General features: G+C 36.4%; 3 protein-coding genes across 10 annotated transcripts in view; 2 read left to right on the forward strand and 1 right to left on the reverse strand.

The window, feature by feature from the left end:
- LOC109082266 (unconventional myosin-IXAa-like) overlaps positions 1-1,712 on the reverse strand; it is a 107,125-nt gene extending 105,413 nt beyond the window's left edge. For all 7 annotated transcript variants that reach the window (XM_042760979.1, XM_042760978.1, XM_042760981.1 and 4 more), the window contains exon 1: positions 1,380-1,712. The gene's annotated coding sequence lies outside the window, so the exon portion shown is untranslated. The remainder of the gene's footprint in view (positions 1-1,379) is intronic.
- A 90-nt stretch (positions 1,713-1,802) lies between these two features.
- On the forward strand, positions 1,803-6,007 carry senp8 (SUMO peptidase family member, NEDD8 specific). The gene is made up of 2 exons (XM_042760983.1): positions 1,803-1,950; positions 2,988-6,007. Exon 2 carries the CDS (start codon positions 3,020-3,022, stop codon positions 3,656-3,658), a length of 639 nt encoding a protein of 212 aa, XP_042616917.1. The 5' UTR covers positions 1,803-1,950; positions 2,988-3,019; the 3' UTR covers positions 3,659-6,007.
- Positions 6,008-12,378: 6,371 nt separating this feature from the next.
- The window catches only part of LOC109088249 (NACHT, LRR and PYD domains-containing protein 3-like), a 31,621-nt gene continuing 27,799 nt past the window's right edge, over positions 12,379-16,200 (forward strand). The window contains exons 1-2 of one of the 2 annotated variants that reach the window (XM_042760986.1): positions 12,379-12,702; positions 12,968-13,085. The gene's annotated coding sequence lies outside the window, so the exon portion shown is untranslated. The remainder of the gene's footprint in view (positions 12,703-12,967; positions 13,086-16,200) is intronic. The other variant, XM_042760985.1, reaches the window with a different exon arrangement.

Below are 16,200 nucleotides of genomic sequence, written 5' to 3' on the forward strand. Positions count from 1 at the left end.
CCCCAGGCAATATGATGCAACTTCTATTTCTGCTCTGCGTTAATATTTAATAACAAGGAACTGTTATTAAACCTGTGAAGTGATTTTGTTTCAAACAGAAAGCCACTTTAAAAGATATCTCAAGAGCCTCACGAATTTTAACAAAAAGTCTGTGGTAGTACTGTAGTTATTCTTGTTTTAACAATTTATTAAAATGCATTATAGCACCAAGCTATGCTTAAAATAAGTGCCATGTAAATATATGAATGAACATAATAATTCAGCACTATGATATCACCCCCACTCGCACAGTACATTTTTGTAAGCACATGCTTTTAGAACAGTAGTAACCTATAGTGGTGACTTGTGAATCTTATTCGAAAGCATGCAGCTCTCGGACCACACGGGGAGGTTTTTAGCTAATTACTTGGATGTCATATACAGGGCCAGACAGCTGTTCGGAGTAAAGTCATGTCATGGCACAATCTCTCAGACAGCTGAGGCAGACCCTTCACATTCCTCACATCACCTGTGCTGCTCTGCTGGGAAAACAACACTGCCTCCAGTAAGAGAAACTTTCCTCTGCAACTCCAAGTGACTTTGACAACAAAAGTGACACTTACAGTCAGTATTTAGGCACAAACTCTTTTTCAAGCAAAATAAAGGCTTGTTAGATTAAAATTCAAATAATAAGGACTAAATATATTGTTTGAAATTAATACAAAAAGTTTTGTAACTGGAAGATGTTGAGCTGATGTGACGAGCTACACCTGTGGTTACTCTGCTAGGAAACCTGAGTGAACTTGTGAGGAACTACATCTACTAAAATCACTGAATTCAGATTAGAAAGAAAAAAAAGTTGTATCATCATAACTTGAGTTATCTAACTTGAGTGCCCACATACTTTTAGGGCCACTGCATCTCCAAAAAACCGAGTGAATGAAAGGAAACTGAAACATTCTGACTGGGTCCGGATGACTGTGCAGATTTGGCCCATGATTACTGCAGTATTGGGGCTAAAGTGAGTGTTCAATAACACATGCATCATCATCATCATCATCATCATCCTCATCTCCACCCAGGGCATCTGTCACACTCTTTGCTCTGAGATGTCAGCTCAAAGTTATTCTTACACAGTTATACTAGTTACACCCATCACTGGTAACACTGATATCCTCTGACACTGAATCAAAAGAAATATCACAATACAGTGTTGTACGTATGCCACGCGCAAACGTCCCGAGAGCCCGAAGACATAAAGCAGGAGCTGGAACCCTGAAGTCTGGAGCTGCAGGGAAACTTCAAGTCAACATCGGGTCACGGTAAATGGGAACGATACGTTTGTTTGAGTAATTCGCCGAAAGCATACGTGAAAATAATTTTAACACACTAAATCTCACCTCTCTGATTTCAGTGTGAAAATCCAGTGTGCTGCGCTTCTCCTTTAAGGACAGATCAATCCAGCGCAGCTCGAGTCCACTAATATCCCAGAACCGTGTCTCTCAAATTGTCCTTTGCAACTTTCCCGTGTCCAAAAATACTTGCCGCTGTGCCATTTTGATTAAAGAATGACTACAGTCTTTTTTCCCATTGAAATTTCCCCACGGCGCGGCGTTTCTTTTCTCGTGGGAGTCGCTCGCTGAAACTCCTTTCTGGCTTTTTTCTGCTTAATCAGTGCTGCTTCTCATCAGCGTTCAGACGCGCGCTGCGCGTACTCGCTGCGGCGATGGGCGGTGGCTGCCTTTCAGAGATGCGATACGTATTTAGTTGCGTCACGAATGTCAGCGAATCACTGGAAAGAGGCGTGTACGTGAGGCGAAGAAGGGCTCCGCCCCTCAACACTGTCGCAAACGTTCAGAAGCACGACATTTTCTATAACAACTGTCAATGGTTTACGGCACATGCCCTCGTTGTGCTTGAGGTAGAGCGAGGTGGACGTTATGAGAGCTTGGCGACTCTTTCCTTAGCAAGGTAAGAAACAATATGTTGTCAAATTAGGTGACTGTTATTATGAAAATGATGAAGAAGAAGGCAGTGAAATGAATCGCTTTTCAAATCGCTGTTTTTGCTTGGCCTGCATCAGTGCGCAGTGCAGTAGTCACCTGTGCAATAACACCGTTTTTGCAAATAAGACAACTTTAAGTAACGCTGAAGCACGTATAAAATAACATTATACATAGTCTTAGCATTAATACAAGAAGTACAGGTCAGAGTAAGCTGTACTAATAGAAGTAAAGCAATGGCCATTCAAAAATGGTAAGAAAAACAAAGTACTGTTGTGTTAGTATTTTGATACAGTGATAGATAGATAGATAGATAGATAGATAGATAGATAGATAGATAGATAGATAGATAGATAGATAGATTCATGTAATACATCATTATTTAAATAGCACCTTTCATACATGTAATGCAGCTTAAAGTGCTTTAGATAAAAGCATAAACATCAAATACATCACACACACAAATTAAACAAATAAAAATAGCATAGCAATAAATACATCACACATATAATATTTAAAAAAAACAGTAATGCATAAAAATACAATATATCAATAACATAATACATGGAATACTAAATAAAAGCTACAGTAAAGAGACACATTTTTACCTTTCTTTTAAATTTTCTCGAGTCTGTTGCTGGAACCTCAAATAAATCAGCAGCAGATTATCTTAATATTCCTGACAGAATATAACTTTGCAATATAGTTTGGTCCTTGTCCATTATGGGCTTTGCACGTAAAGAGGAGGACATTAAAATCTATTCACCAATTCGAGCAGCTAAAACTGGAGTTATATGTTCTCTCTTTCTAGTTCTAGTTAATAGCTGAGTTTCTGAATTTTGGATAAGCTGAAGTGTGTTCTTTTATAAATTATTTATTTTTGTGGGAGACTATTAAAAAAAGTGCTTTACAGTAATCAAGTCTACTTAAGGTAAAAGCATTAAAGGTATTAAAGTGGTACTGTGTATGCAAATCAATAATATCTCTTAATTCTCATCCCCACAGTAACTGCTGCTGTCATTCAGGTTGCCTTGAGGATGGATCCAGTGGTACTGAGCTACCAGGACAGTCTCCTGCGGCGCTCAGACGTGGCACTTTTAAACGGACCCCACTGGCTCAACGATCAGGTCATAGGTTTCGCCTTTGAGTACTTTGCAACAGAGCGCTTCAAAAATTTGGGCGAGAATGTCTGTTTCATCAGCCCTGAAGTCGCTCAGTTTATAAAGTACGCCTCATGTCAAGAGGAGCTTGCCATTTTCCTGGAGCCGCTGAGTTTTGCGTCTCGTCGGTGGGTTTTTTTGGCTGTCAATGACAACTCTAATCAATCAGCCGGTGGCTCTCATTGGAGCCTGCTTCTCTATCGGCGAGACACCAGCCAGTTCTCCCACTACGACTCCCAGAGTGGAAGCAACTCATTGCATGCTCGCCGTATTGCAGCCAAGTTGGAGGCTTTTCTAGGCACTGGAGCGAAAGTGCCCTTTGTGGAGGAGCAATGCCCCTCGCAGCAGAACAGCTATGACTGTGGCATGTATGTGATCTGTAATGCCGAGGCTCTATGTGAGAGTGCTAGAGTCGAGGGCTGTCCCCACCTGCCTGCTCAGATCATAACACCCACCTACATTACACGGAAACGGACAGAATGGTATTCACTAATACAGAGACTCGCCAAAGAATGACTAGCTGACCTTTTATTACATCATGCAACAGCACCGTCATGTTCGCATGAGCTGTATTAGCCAATGGGCAAAGTGAACACACTTATTTATCGTACTCAATCCTGCACAAAGAAACAGCATGCACTTCTCAAAAATTATTTGCCAAACTCTGAAATGAATAGTTCACACAAAAAAAATGAAAATCCCAGCATCATATTTACTCACCTTGCTCCAAACCCAAAATGAGAAGTGAGATGCAGAGTGAATTTGGACTGTTCTGTCAATCTCCAATCATTTAAAAAAAGCACCATAAGAGGGATAGTTCACCCAAAGATTAACATTTGCTGAAAATTTACTCAGCCTTAGGCCAGCAGATGAATTTGTGTCTTCATTGGAACTGATTAAAAAAAATAATAAAATAGCATTACATCACTTGATCACCAGTGGATCCTCTGCAGTGAATGGGTGCCGTCAGAATGAGAGACCAAACAGCTGATAAAACATCACAAGTAATCCACACCACTCCAGTCCATCAATTAATGTCTTGTGACTTAAAAAGCAGCATGTTTGTAAGGACATTTTGTGGTTTTCTGATCAGTTTGATGTAAGTGATATTCATACTGTCCTGACAAAATGACAATAAAAAAGATTAGAGATAAAAGGCTCTGTGTTTATAAGAAACAAATCCCTCATTAAGGCTTTTCAACTTTAAGCCTTTGGTTCTGGTCAAAATACCAGTCCATAATCAATAATACCACTCCCTCCAGTGAAAAAGCCCATCCCTTGTTGTCCTCTCACATCACAATCCACTGACGTATTTGTTTAGAACTGTTTTTGGACTTTCAGATGAGACATTGGAGAAAGCAACACTATGCATAGAGGACTTGTATTTTAATTTCTTACAAACTCTGAGCTTTTCGCTTCACAAGACCTTAATTGATGGTTTGGAGTCATGTGAATTATTTGTAGATTATTGTGATGTTTTTATCAGCTGTTTGGTCTCTCATTCTGACGGCACCCATTCACTGCAGAGGATCCATTGGTGAGCAAGTGACGCAATGCTAAATGTCTCCAAATCTGTTCCAATGAAGAAACAAACGCATCTACATCTTGGATGGCTTAGGGTGAGTAAATTTTCAGAAAATTAAAATTTTTGTGTAAACTATTCCTTTGAAGTGTCAAAAAAGTAGTGAATCATGTACTATATTCATATTTTTCTAAAGTCAGCAATTTCCCTCCACTAGCTCATAAAATCAAATATTTATTGGTATGTATTTATATATGGCATGTGAAAATGCATGCCAGATTTGATGTCATTGTTGCCAAACATGATTGATTATTGTGTTCGTCATAACCAATGGTTATGAAGGGAAGATTTAAATCTTCTGTTCCTTACAGAGATCTATCAAATAATGTATTGCACAAGTAATATAAGTAGAATATGTTGCACAAGTCGTATAAAGTAAATCTACAACGCTTGCATAAATTTCTTGTTCATATTAACTTGACAGCCTCAGTTCTCATTCACTTGCATTGTATGAAAATTAGCTGTGTCAACATTCGGGAAAACATCTTCCATTAAGGAAATAAAATTCACAAGGGTGAGTAAATGATGATGACCGATTGTTTCATTTTTGGATGTGCTATTTCTTTTACAAATACATCTATGATCTTTCATCTATTCACAAGAGAGAAGAGACTTGTGATCAGTGCAACAAATCAGTTAGCAGCACATGTTGGTTAAGTAGATTCAGAATGTATTATTGCTGATTAGTTTAGATTAGTAGCATGAATTGAGTAACTGAATGTGATGCTTGTTTACAGGACCTTTTGCTCAGGGCTTATTTTGAGTAGAGTACAGATGACAAAGAATGTGATTGTGTAATTGCTGTCTAAGCTAAGGAAATGTAGTATGTGCTTTTACCACACAGGGGCTGAACAAAAATACAGTAGAGTAGTTTTTATTTAACCAAATGCATCCTCTGACTGAGCTGAAAAGACGCTTTGTAACCTCACACCAGCAAAAGCATGATTGTGTGAAAGTATATTCTTCAGCTGTGTATACCAGTTTTCTTACAACTGAATGAAGCAGATATTAATATTAATAATGAGCTCATTATATATCAACCCAATTTAAAAAAAAAAAAAAACTGCATGCAGGGATCTCGCATTGATTGCCATGCAGTTCACTTTACTATACAAGTAATATTGATCTCAATTAAACCATCATGTGTTTGTCCTCACAACTCCTAGCAGAACTTTTTACATTTTCTGTTTTCTATCATGTGTTTTATTAATAATGTAATTGTGTTGTTTCATTGGTCTTTTTTCATTTGTGAATTGTATATTTGCATAAAAGACCAGACTGTGTTTGGAGTCTTTGGACACATACAGCAGCTTGGAACAGTATTCAAATACTAGATTACAATTCTCTAATGTTACTTAACTACCAATTCTACATTGAAATGTTCTACATTGTTCTTATTGTTTTTTTTTTTGTTTTTTTTTTAAAAGAGTAAATCATTTATCAAATTGTGTTAATGTGACATTAAAAAAAAAGTCTTAATGAAAATAAAAAAAAATGGGGTTAAGCGGAGACAAGGTTAAGCTGTCAGTCTGTTCACTCCAGTGAATATTACTCATTGTGGGTTTATTTTTAAAAATCAAATGAACCCATTAAAATCAGCACTACAAAAAAGCTGTTGAACATTGTCAACATTATTGCTAAAGGAAAAAATAAAGTTCATTAAACTCACATAGATGGCTATAGTAGGGCAAGATGTCAAATGGGAACCCCCTGCTTATTTTCAGACTTTTTATGAGAAGAATTCCTTTGTTGTAATATGATATAGAAAATACTAATTTTAATATATTACCACATATGAAATGTGTCTACAGTGTAATATCAACCAGGGGATCGGGGCTGAGATGATTAAAAATGAGACAAAATGAACATTAAAATAATATTGAATATAATTATATATATGTTTGCTAGGGGTGTCCATAGATTTAAATAAGCTGTAAAAACAAAACTTTGCCTTCAAATATTGTTGTGCCATTTTCGTCTATGCAAGGAACGACCCATTATTATATGAAACTCTGTCCATAATGCAAAGGTCATCACTGGAACCGTGTTAATAGCTGTGGGGCCTCACATTTCCAGGTTTACTTTAAACAGTAGACTCTGTATGAAAGCACTCTGAGCTCCTCCGGGGCCTCAGGTGTTTCACATTATCTCTCTGAGGGGGTCCTGACCTTCATGATCTCAGTTCTGGGACAGTACAACTCATCCGCATCCTCTTAAACTGCACTGTAATGTACTGCAGATCTCGTCAGAAGTGTAAACACATTTCAGGCCCTCACATCAATAAGACTTTAAAAACTCAAACACGGCCTCCTGGCTAAATGGCATTGAATTTAACTTTCCTACCCCGTTCTGTAGGAATGAATGAATGAATCTCTATATTTATTGTCATTGAATGCACCCAGTGGTACAGAGCAACAAAATAGTGTTAGCAGCTCTTTAATACACAAGATAACAAGTAGAGAACAATAAGTAATAAATAAACAGATAAAAGTAACATAAACAGTATAACATTCTAAACACTAAACAGTAGAGCAGCAACAGTATAGTGTGATACAGTAGCAGTACTTGTAATATATGTGTTTACAGTGTTTTAAATAGTATGTAAATGACATGACTATTTTTTGTTTGGACCCATCAAAGTATATATATATATATATATATATATATATATATATATATATATATATATATATATATATATATATATATATATATATAATTATTATTATTTTATTTTTTGAGAGAGAGAGAGATAAAGTTAATGTCTACACATATATTTGAAGCATAAGGAAAATGTTACATGATCGTTACACGACTGTAAAATATTAAATAACATTTTTCAAAACCATATGAAACCAGAGCCTTTTAGGTCTAAACTGTGTGGAATCTGACAGTAGGTGACAAAGGAATGTCTAGTGTGATGTAAAAAGTATGTTATTGATAATCCACACCCTTTTGGGCCCTTCAAAATATTCTGTTACAGTATGAGGTTTGTAACTTGAGATCATGTGGTGAACACAAATAGCCTCTTGCACATTCTCCAAAAGGTCTGTAACTGATCTTAACTCTATTATCATAGTCCCACAAGTGCACACAAAGAGATAGAGGGTAAAAAAGCAGATAAGATTGACATATGTAAAAGTATACCTAAAGAGCTGTCATTTGGGAATGTTGCTCTGGTATGTCCATTCACACTGCTGTTAGTGCATGACTGAAAGAGCACAAACAGTGACGCTGAGGCTGGAATGAGAGGGATCTCAAAGCTCTTACTCCATAAACACTTGCCAGTGAGTTGTTAACATGGCTGCAGTAAATTTAGCACCAAATGTTAAATGACCTCTGACCTTTTTTGTTCATTAAAGCTAGAATATCTTCAGAGCTGTTTTTGAATTCTGGTGATATATATATATATATATATATAAAGACTTAAAGAGTAGTATTTTATTTGATACTGCAAAATCCATTTCCTGACAAAGCCACCAGACAGGTTTCTATATGTAGCCGACTTCCTTAAAGACAAATTCCACCGCCAAAAACAAAGCTATATGGATTTATGAACTTGAAGACAGGACATCTGAAGGTTGTTGCTGTTTTTTTCCACATGAAAACCCTGTCCCTGGGATATATGAGCTAGGCCGGACCTATACGTCAGGTTTAGTAGGCATGAAAACATGCCTTGGGCTAATAGTTATAGGTCACGGCATCGCAGGATGTGAAAAGAACGGCCTATAGTCTGTGTGTTCCATTGAGCATGACAACATGACAAAAATAACCTTTTAGAAATGTCTACTCATGCACTTCTTAGGAATTAATTTATTTTATTGTTCATATCTCTTTTTACTGACTACAGTAAACTAAAACCTACACTGTGAAGAAAAAAAAGTCATTCGAAAAAGAAAAAATCTGGTAGCTGAGGTTGCTATAATAATTCTGTAAAATACAGTAAGAATATTTACAGGTCAACCCATACATGTTAAAGTTAAAAAGTGTATTTTTTTTTAAACAAAAGAAGGGTACAAAATCTGTTTTGCACCTCATGTAATAATAATTGCCATAATAACACAGGTGATATAAAGAAAGCCAAAGGAAGAATCAAAGCTGACCAAAATTGCCCTTTCCACGCAGCTGCTGCAGATTTGGCGGCTGCACATCCATGATGCAAATCTCAGTTTTTTTACACACAAAACGATAGATGTAATTTCAATGCACTGTAAGCTGTAAGTTATTTATCACAAATGTCAGCTTGGGGTAAGGTTGGGTGGGGTATCACATGTTTTTATACAATGTGAATTTATTCAATTCATTTGATCTTCAGTAACCTTTTGTGCTTCTTCAGTCAATGCCAATAAACAGCAAGTTTCCAGTTAGGTTTACCCCCATCTGCATGTAAATAATCATAGTAGTATGTGACGTTCCAAAGAAGTCAGGTACTATAGGTCATTTCACAAACAGCAGTGGTATTTTGAGGATGTTGTGACCACTTTAAACTTGTGAACCAGGTGTATCACCAGAGCTTATTTGCCTCAAAGTACTAAAAATCTGGGACACATTTGTGACGTGTGACTGTCAGAAGCTGCATGTACAGTAGGACAATTTACTTGCGAATAAAGTAAAAGGGCTAGTAAATTGAGTTGAGATGTTACTTAAAATGATGACTAATTTATGTTTTTAGATATGTGTCTCCACCTGGTGTTCAAAGGAGAACTGCATTAGCCCGATGCTATTAAATAAAGGGAATGACTCTTTTTATAACCCCGGGATTGTTGGGATATATGTAGGCAAATCTAGCCAAATTTGGCCAAAAGTCCATTTGTAATCTGGGCCTGTTTTTACATGCTTATATATATATATATATATATATATATATATATATATATATATATATATATATATATATATATATATATATATATATATATAAGCAAGCACTTATATATATATATATATATATATATATATATATATATATATATATATATATATATATATATATATAGGTGCATCTCAATAAATGAGAATGTCGTGGAAAAGTTAATTTCAGTAATTCAACTCAAATTGTGAAACTCGTGTATTAAATAAATTCAGTGCAAACAGACTGAAGTAGTTTAAGTCTTTGGTTCTTTTAATTGTGATGATTTTGGCTCACATTGGCTCACATCTCAACAAATTAGAATAGTTAGTATTATTTATTTTTTTTAATTTTTTGTTGGTCTTCTGGAAAGTATGTTGATTTACTGTACATGTAGTCGATACTTGGTAGGGGCTCCTTTTGCTTTAATTACTGCCTCAATTCGCCGTGGCATGGAGGTGTTCAGTTTGTGGCACTGCTGAGGTGGTATGGAAGCCCAAGTTTCTTTGACACTGGCCTTTAGCTCATCTGCATTTTTTGTTCTCTTGTTTCTCATGTTCCTCTTGACAATACTCCATAGATTCTCTCTGGGGTTCAGGTCTGGTGAATTTGCTGGCCAGTCAAGCACACCAACACCATGGTCATTTAACCAACTTTTGGTGCTTTTGGCAGTGTGGGCAGGTGCCAAATCCTGCTGGAAAATGAAACCAGCATCTTCAAAAAGCTGGTCAGCAGAAGGAAAAATGAAGTGCTCCAAAATTTCTTGGTAAACGGGTGCAGTGACTTTGGTTTTCAAAAAAAAAAAAACACAATGGACCAACACCAGCAGATGACATTGCACCCTAAATTATCACAGACTGTGGAAACTTAACACTGGACTTCAAGCAACTTGGGCTATGAGCTTTGTATGAAATACAAAACTTGCTCTCATCTGAAAAGAGGTCTTTGGACCACTGGGCAACAGTCCAGTTCTTCTTTTCCTTAGCCCAAGTAAGACGCCTCTGATGTGTCTGTGGTTCAGGAGTGGCTTAACAAGAGGAATAAGACAACTGTAGCCAAATTCCTTAACATATCTGTGTGTGGTGGCTCTTGATGCCTTGACCACAGCCTCAGTCCATTCCTTGTGAAGTTCACTCAAATTCTTGAATCAATTTTGCTTGACAATCCTCATAAAACTGTGGTTCTCTCGGTTGGTTGTGCATATTTTTCTTCCACACTTTTTCCTTCCACTCAACTTTCTGTTAACATGCTTGGATACAGCACTCTGTGAACAGCCAGCTTCTTTGGCAATGAATGTTTGTGGCTTACCCTCCGTGTGAAGGGTGTCAATGATTGTCTTCTGGACCACTGTCAGATCAGCAGTCTTCCTCATGATTGTGTAGCCTAGTGAACCAAACTGAGAGACCATTTTGAAGACTCAGGAAACATATTCTAATTTTTTGAGATGAATTGGTGGGTTTTTGTTAAATGTGAGACAAAATCATCACAATTTAAAGAACCAAAGACTTAAACTACTTTAGTCTGTGTGCATTGAATTTATTAATATACGAGTTTCACAATTTGATTTGAATTACTGAAATAAATGAACTTTTCCACGACATTGTAATTTATTGAGATGCACCTGTATATATATATATATATATATATATATAGAGAGAGAGAGAGAGAGAGAGAGAGAGAGAGTTAAATAGTTTGGTTTCATATAAATCCATTAGAGAAGACATTTTCAATGATATATGTATGACTAAATTAAATTATATATGTAAATCTCTAAATATTATGAGATTAGATTTCAAATTTTGTTGGATACCGGCTCACACGGGAATCAATGGAAATGAAATAGCAGATAAGTTAGCAAACAAAAGGCAACCCAAAAAAAAAAAAAAGATTATCAAGATTGAAGTCCCATTAGGAAGAGGATGTCAGACTCGTGTGTGTGCGTGCGTGCGTGCGTGCGTGCGTGTGTGTGTGTGTGTGCGTTTTGCTCCCCATGTGCCTTCCATGCCCATATTTGGCCCTTCCTGTTCCTGTCCCCATTATGTTAATTTGATTCCAGGTGTTCCGCGTTTATTTCTACTGATCCCTGAGTTGTCTCGTCATCCCCTCGTCTTGTCATGTGCATCGGCGTCTGGTATTGTAAATGTCATCCCTGATGTTCGGTATCCCCTTGTTTCTCGAATTAAAGTCATGTTCTGAACGTTCTCCAGCGTCTCCTCGTTCCTTCCACCCCGTGAAGTGTGACAGAGGAGAAATTAAATCAACTAATAAATCAAATATTCAAAAAGAGCGGCAGAAGAAGTGGGACATATCTCATACAGGAAGGATTTATTATTCAAATTAATTCATCAGTATACAATTTTGGAAGATGTAAGGTGATTTTAAACATTACAATTTAGGCACACAGGACTAAATGCATCACTAATAGGTAATTTACAGGTAAATATGCTTTTTGTGGGGTAATAGAAACTGCTGATCATGAAATATTAAAATTTAGGAAATATAATATAGAGAGAATTAAAATGATAGAACTTAAAAGGTAATAATAAAGAAAAAAAAGAAGATAAATCGGATATTAGGAAAGGGATTAAAAGAAGGTATTAATCAAAGAATAGTAATGGAATATGAATAGAAACAGGATTAAACAAACGAATTTGATAATTTAATTAAATTTTATTACAATTTTTTTTATTAAAATTTAAAATTTAATTAAATAAATTAAAGGACTAGGGGAATACACAAGCTGATGTTTGACACCATGACGTTAATGGAACCACATCAAGTTTCCTAGCGACAGATTAATGTGTCTAAAAATGTAATGATAAATATTACATTATTACAACAGTGTCCAACAAATAATGACTCAATGCTTACGTCAAGTCGATGATGAAGTGAAACTCGCGGGGTTTTGTCGCGACATACGCACAAGCGAGGAAAGAACCCTTAACCTTATGATTCCAATGTCCCTCCTGAGGTACAAATCTCATTCAAAAAGAGACTTTAGGAATGCTGAGGGGTTTTAACTAACGGGTGAGTGTGAAAGTTTGACTAGCTGATTCGACAGGGACATAGCTGGGCTTGGTTTTATTTACGATTGTCTGATTGTGACCTCCATGTTCTTTTCTTTTAGAGGTAACGTTAGGCTATTTTTGTATGTTTTCACAACTTGGATTTTGTAAATATAATAGTTTTGTCAGTATATCCTGTGGAATTGACATATTTAATATTGTACTCAGAATTAATAGCTTGTCACATTGTGTTTAGTTTCAGATATCTAAAATGAATCCGTAGATATTTAGTTTATATTGTTGAGCTCAGTACTTAGAAATATAAATACTAATTTTAAATAGTTGGATAAAAGTAACAGAAGTTTTAGTAGATGTTTTACCATTTCCAGGTTTTTGGAGAGCTTCTGGAACAGCATCCACTTTGTGTACGTCCAGGGCTGAAGCATTCCCCCTGCAGATAAACTACCATTAAAGTGAATTGGAATGCTTATGGATAGCTCTGTACAGGTACAGTATATTAGACTGCTGAGGGCTAATTTAATTGATTTAACACTACAAAAAGTAAAATATATAAAATTCATTCTTAGTCTTTGTGTTAAAAAAACAAAATGTTCCCTTAATGTTACTCTGTAAAACATAGCTGTTTTGAAAAATCAGCTGTCTTGAAAAATCATGAGTTGGCCATGACGCAAGGGGGTAATATTTCAAGACAAACAGTCAACAGGCGTGACAACCTTGACCGTTATACAGTAAAAACTGCATTGGAGTTGCTAAATGTTCGTAAATTACTTGATTTGGCTGACAAAAGTTTAGAAAATATTTATATAATAAGCAGATTTTTGTAAGATTTTTTTTTTATTTTTAGGAAAAGATTATGCCAAACTACTTGAAGTAATAGTTCTCCCAAAAATGAAAGTTTGTTGAAAATGTACCCAGAGCATCCAAGATGTTGATGAGTTTTTTCTTCATCGGAACAGATTGGAAAAATTTAGCTTTATTTAATTTTCTTTATCTAGATAATTTAGAAGTTTCATCTGCTCTCGTTGAGATATATAGTTGAGTATCATTAGCATAACTGTGGAAACTAATCCCGTATTTTCTAATGATATTACCAAGGGGCAACATGCATATACTGAAAATAGCAGAGGACGTAGGACAGATCCTTGTGGCACTCCATATTTTACTGGTAATAAATGAGATGACTCCCCATTTAAATAAACAAAGTGGTAGCGATCGGACAGGTAGGGTCTAAACCATTTTTTTGCTTTTAATTGGTTAGATGTATAGCTTTTGTAATCTATCAATGAGTATGTCGTGATCTATGGTGTCGAACGCAGCACTAAGATCAAGTAAAACTAGCAATGAGATGTAGCCTTGGTCTGATGCAAGAAGCAAGTCATTTGTCATTTTTAACAAGTGCAGTTTCTGTGCTATGGTGGGGCCTGAAACCTGACTGAAATTCTTCATAGAGATAATTGTTTTGCAGGAAGGAGCACAATTGAGCAGACTAATTAAATTTTTTTAAAATTTTAGACATAAATGGAAGATTTGAAATGGGTCTGTAATTTGCCAGTTCACTAGGATCTAGTTGTGGTTTCTTAATAAGAGGCTTAATAACCGCCAGCTTGAATGGTTTTGGGATGTGACCTAAAGATAACGACGAGTTAATAATATTGAAAAGCGTTTTTTTCTGTACAGGTAACACTCTTTTAGTAATTTAGTGGGTACAGGATCTAATAAACATGTTGTTGGTTTAGATGCAGTGATAAGTTTATTTAGCTCTTCCTGTCCTATAGTTGTAAAGCACTGCAGTTTATCTTTGGGTGCGATGGATAAAACTAAAGTATTAGATGCTGTAGAATCTACATTTGTTATTGTATTTCTGATGTTATCTATTTTATCAGTGAAGAAATTCATAAAGTCATTACTATTTAACTGTGAGGGAATATTTCGATCGGGTGGCATCTGGTTATTTGTTAATCTAGCCACTGTACTAAATAAAAACCTTGGATTGTTTTGGTTGTTTTCTATGAGTTTGTAGATATGCTCGGCCCTGGCAGTTTTTAGAGCCTGTCTATAGATGGACATACTGTTTTTCCACGCAATTCTAAAAACTTCCAAGTTAGTTTTTCTCCATTTGCACTCAAGACTAGTGGTAGTAGAGCGGGTATTACTGTTGTGCCATGGCACAGTACGTTTTTCTCTAACCTTTTTCAATTTGATGGGGGCAACAGCTTCTAATGTATTAGAGAAGATAGTGCCCATGTTGCCAGTCATTTCGTCTAGTTCATGTGTATTTATGGGTACACAGAGCAGTTGAGATAAATCAGGCAGGTTATTTGCGAATCTGTCTTTGGTGGATGGAACAATAATTCTGCCCGGACGATAACGTGAAGCCATATAGTTATTATCATCAATACGCAGAATGCACGAGACAAGGAAATGGTCAGTAAGATCATCACTTTGAGGTACGATATCTATATCAGTAAGATCAACTTCATGAGACAAAATTAAATCTAGCTTATGATTAAAACTATGAGTGGGCCCGGTGACATTTTGCTTTACTCCAAAACAGTTTAATAAGTCAGTAAACGCAAGTCATAATGCATCATTTGTATTATCAACGTGAATGTTAAAATCTCCGAAAATTAGCGGTTTATCAGCAGTAACCAACAGGTCTGAGAGGAAATCTCCAAATTCTTTTAGGAATTCTGTATACGGCCCTGGTGGTCTATACACAGTAGCCAGAGCAAGAGATACGATAGATTTCTTTTGCATATCTGGCAGTGTAACATTAAGCAAAAGTATTTCGAATGATTTAAACCTGTATCCTGTTTTCTGGGTAACATTGAGAATATCACTATATATTGTTGCAACACCCTCCCCCACGACCAGTCTGACGAGGCTCATGCTTATAACAGTAGTTTGGTGGAGTAGACTCATTTAGACCAAAATAATCATTTGGTTTAAGCCAGGTTTCAGTCAAGCAGAGTACATCAAAACTATTATCTGTGATCATTTAATTTACAATAACTGGTTTGGGTGTGAGTGATCTAATCTTTATGAGCCCAAACTTTAGAAATTGTTTTTGTTCATTTATTTTACGTTTTTCTGGTTTAATCACGATAAGATTTTTTCTAGATCCTACATTAAATTTATATTTTGACCACACTATTCGGGGAACAGACACAGTCTTAATAGATTGGACAGCGCAAGTACTTCTAACATTTAAGTGGGTAGAATAAAAGCCATCATAGCAGTTATTTGAGAATTGGCTTACTAGTCAAATGGAGTGTAGAGTCCTGGAGATGTTCTCCGAGAAGAGTTCCGCTCCGACTCTGCTGGGGTGCAGGCCATCAGCGCGAAAAAGCCTAGGACGCTCCCAGAAAAGATTCCAATTATTAACAAAGAGCAGTTTCTGTTCTTTACACCATGACAATAACCATTCAATTAGAGCAAAAAGTCTACTGAACCTTTCGTGTCCTCGTCGATACGTGGGCAGTGGTCCTGACACGATGATCGTTGCCGCAGGCGTCGTGCTGCGAAACGTCTCGATCAGGCTCCTGAAGTCCCTCTTCAGCGTCTCCGTCTCCCGCTGCATGGTGTCATTAACCCTGGCGTG

This window comes from Cyprinus carpio, chromosome A7 (assembly GCF_018340385.1).
Source record: "Cyprinus carpio isolate SPL01 chromosome A7, ASM1834038v1, whole genome shotgun sequence".
Lineage (NCBI taxonomy): Eukaryota > Metazoa > Chordata > Actinopteri > Cypriniformes > Cyprinidae > Cyprinus > Cyprinus carpio.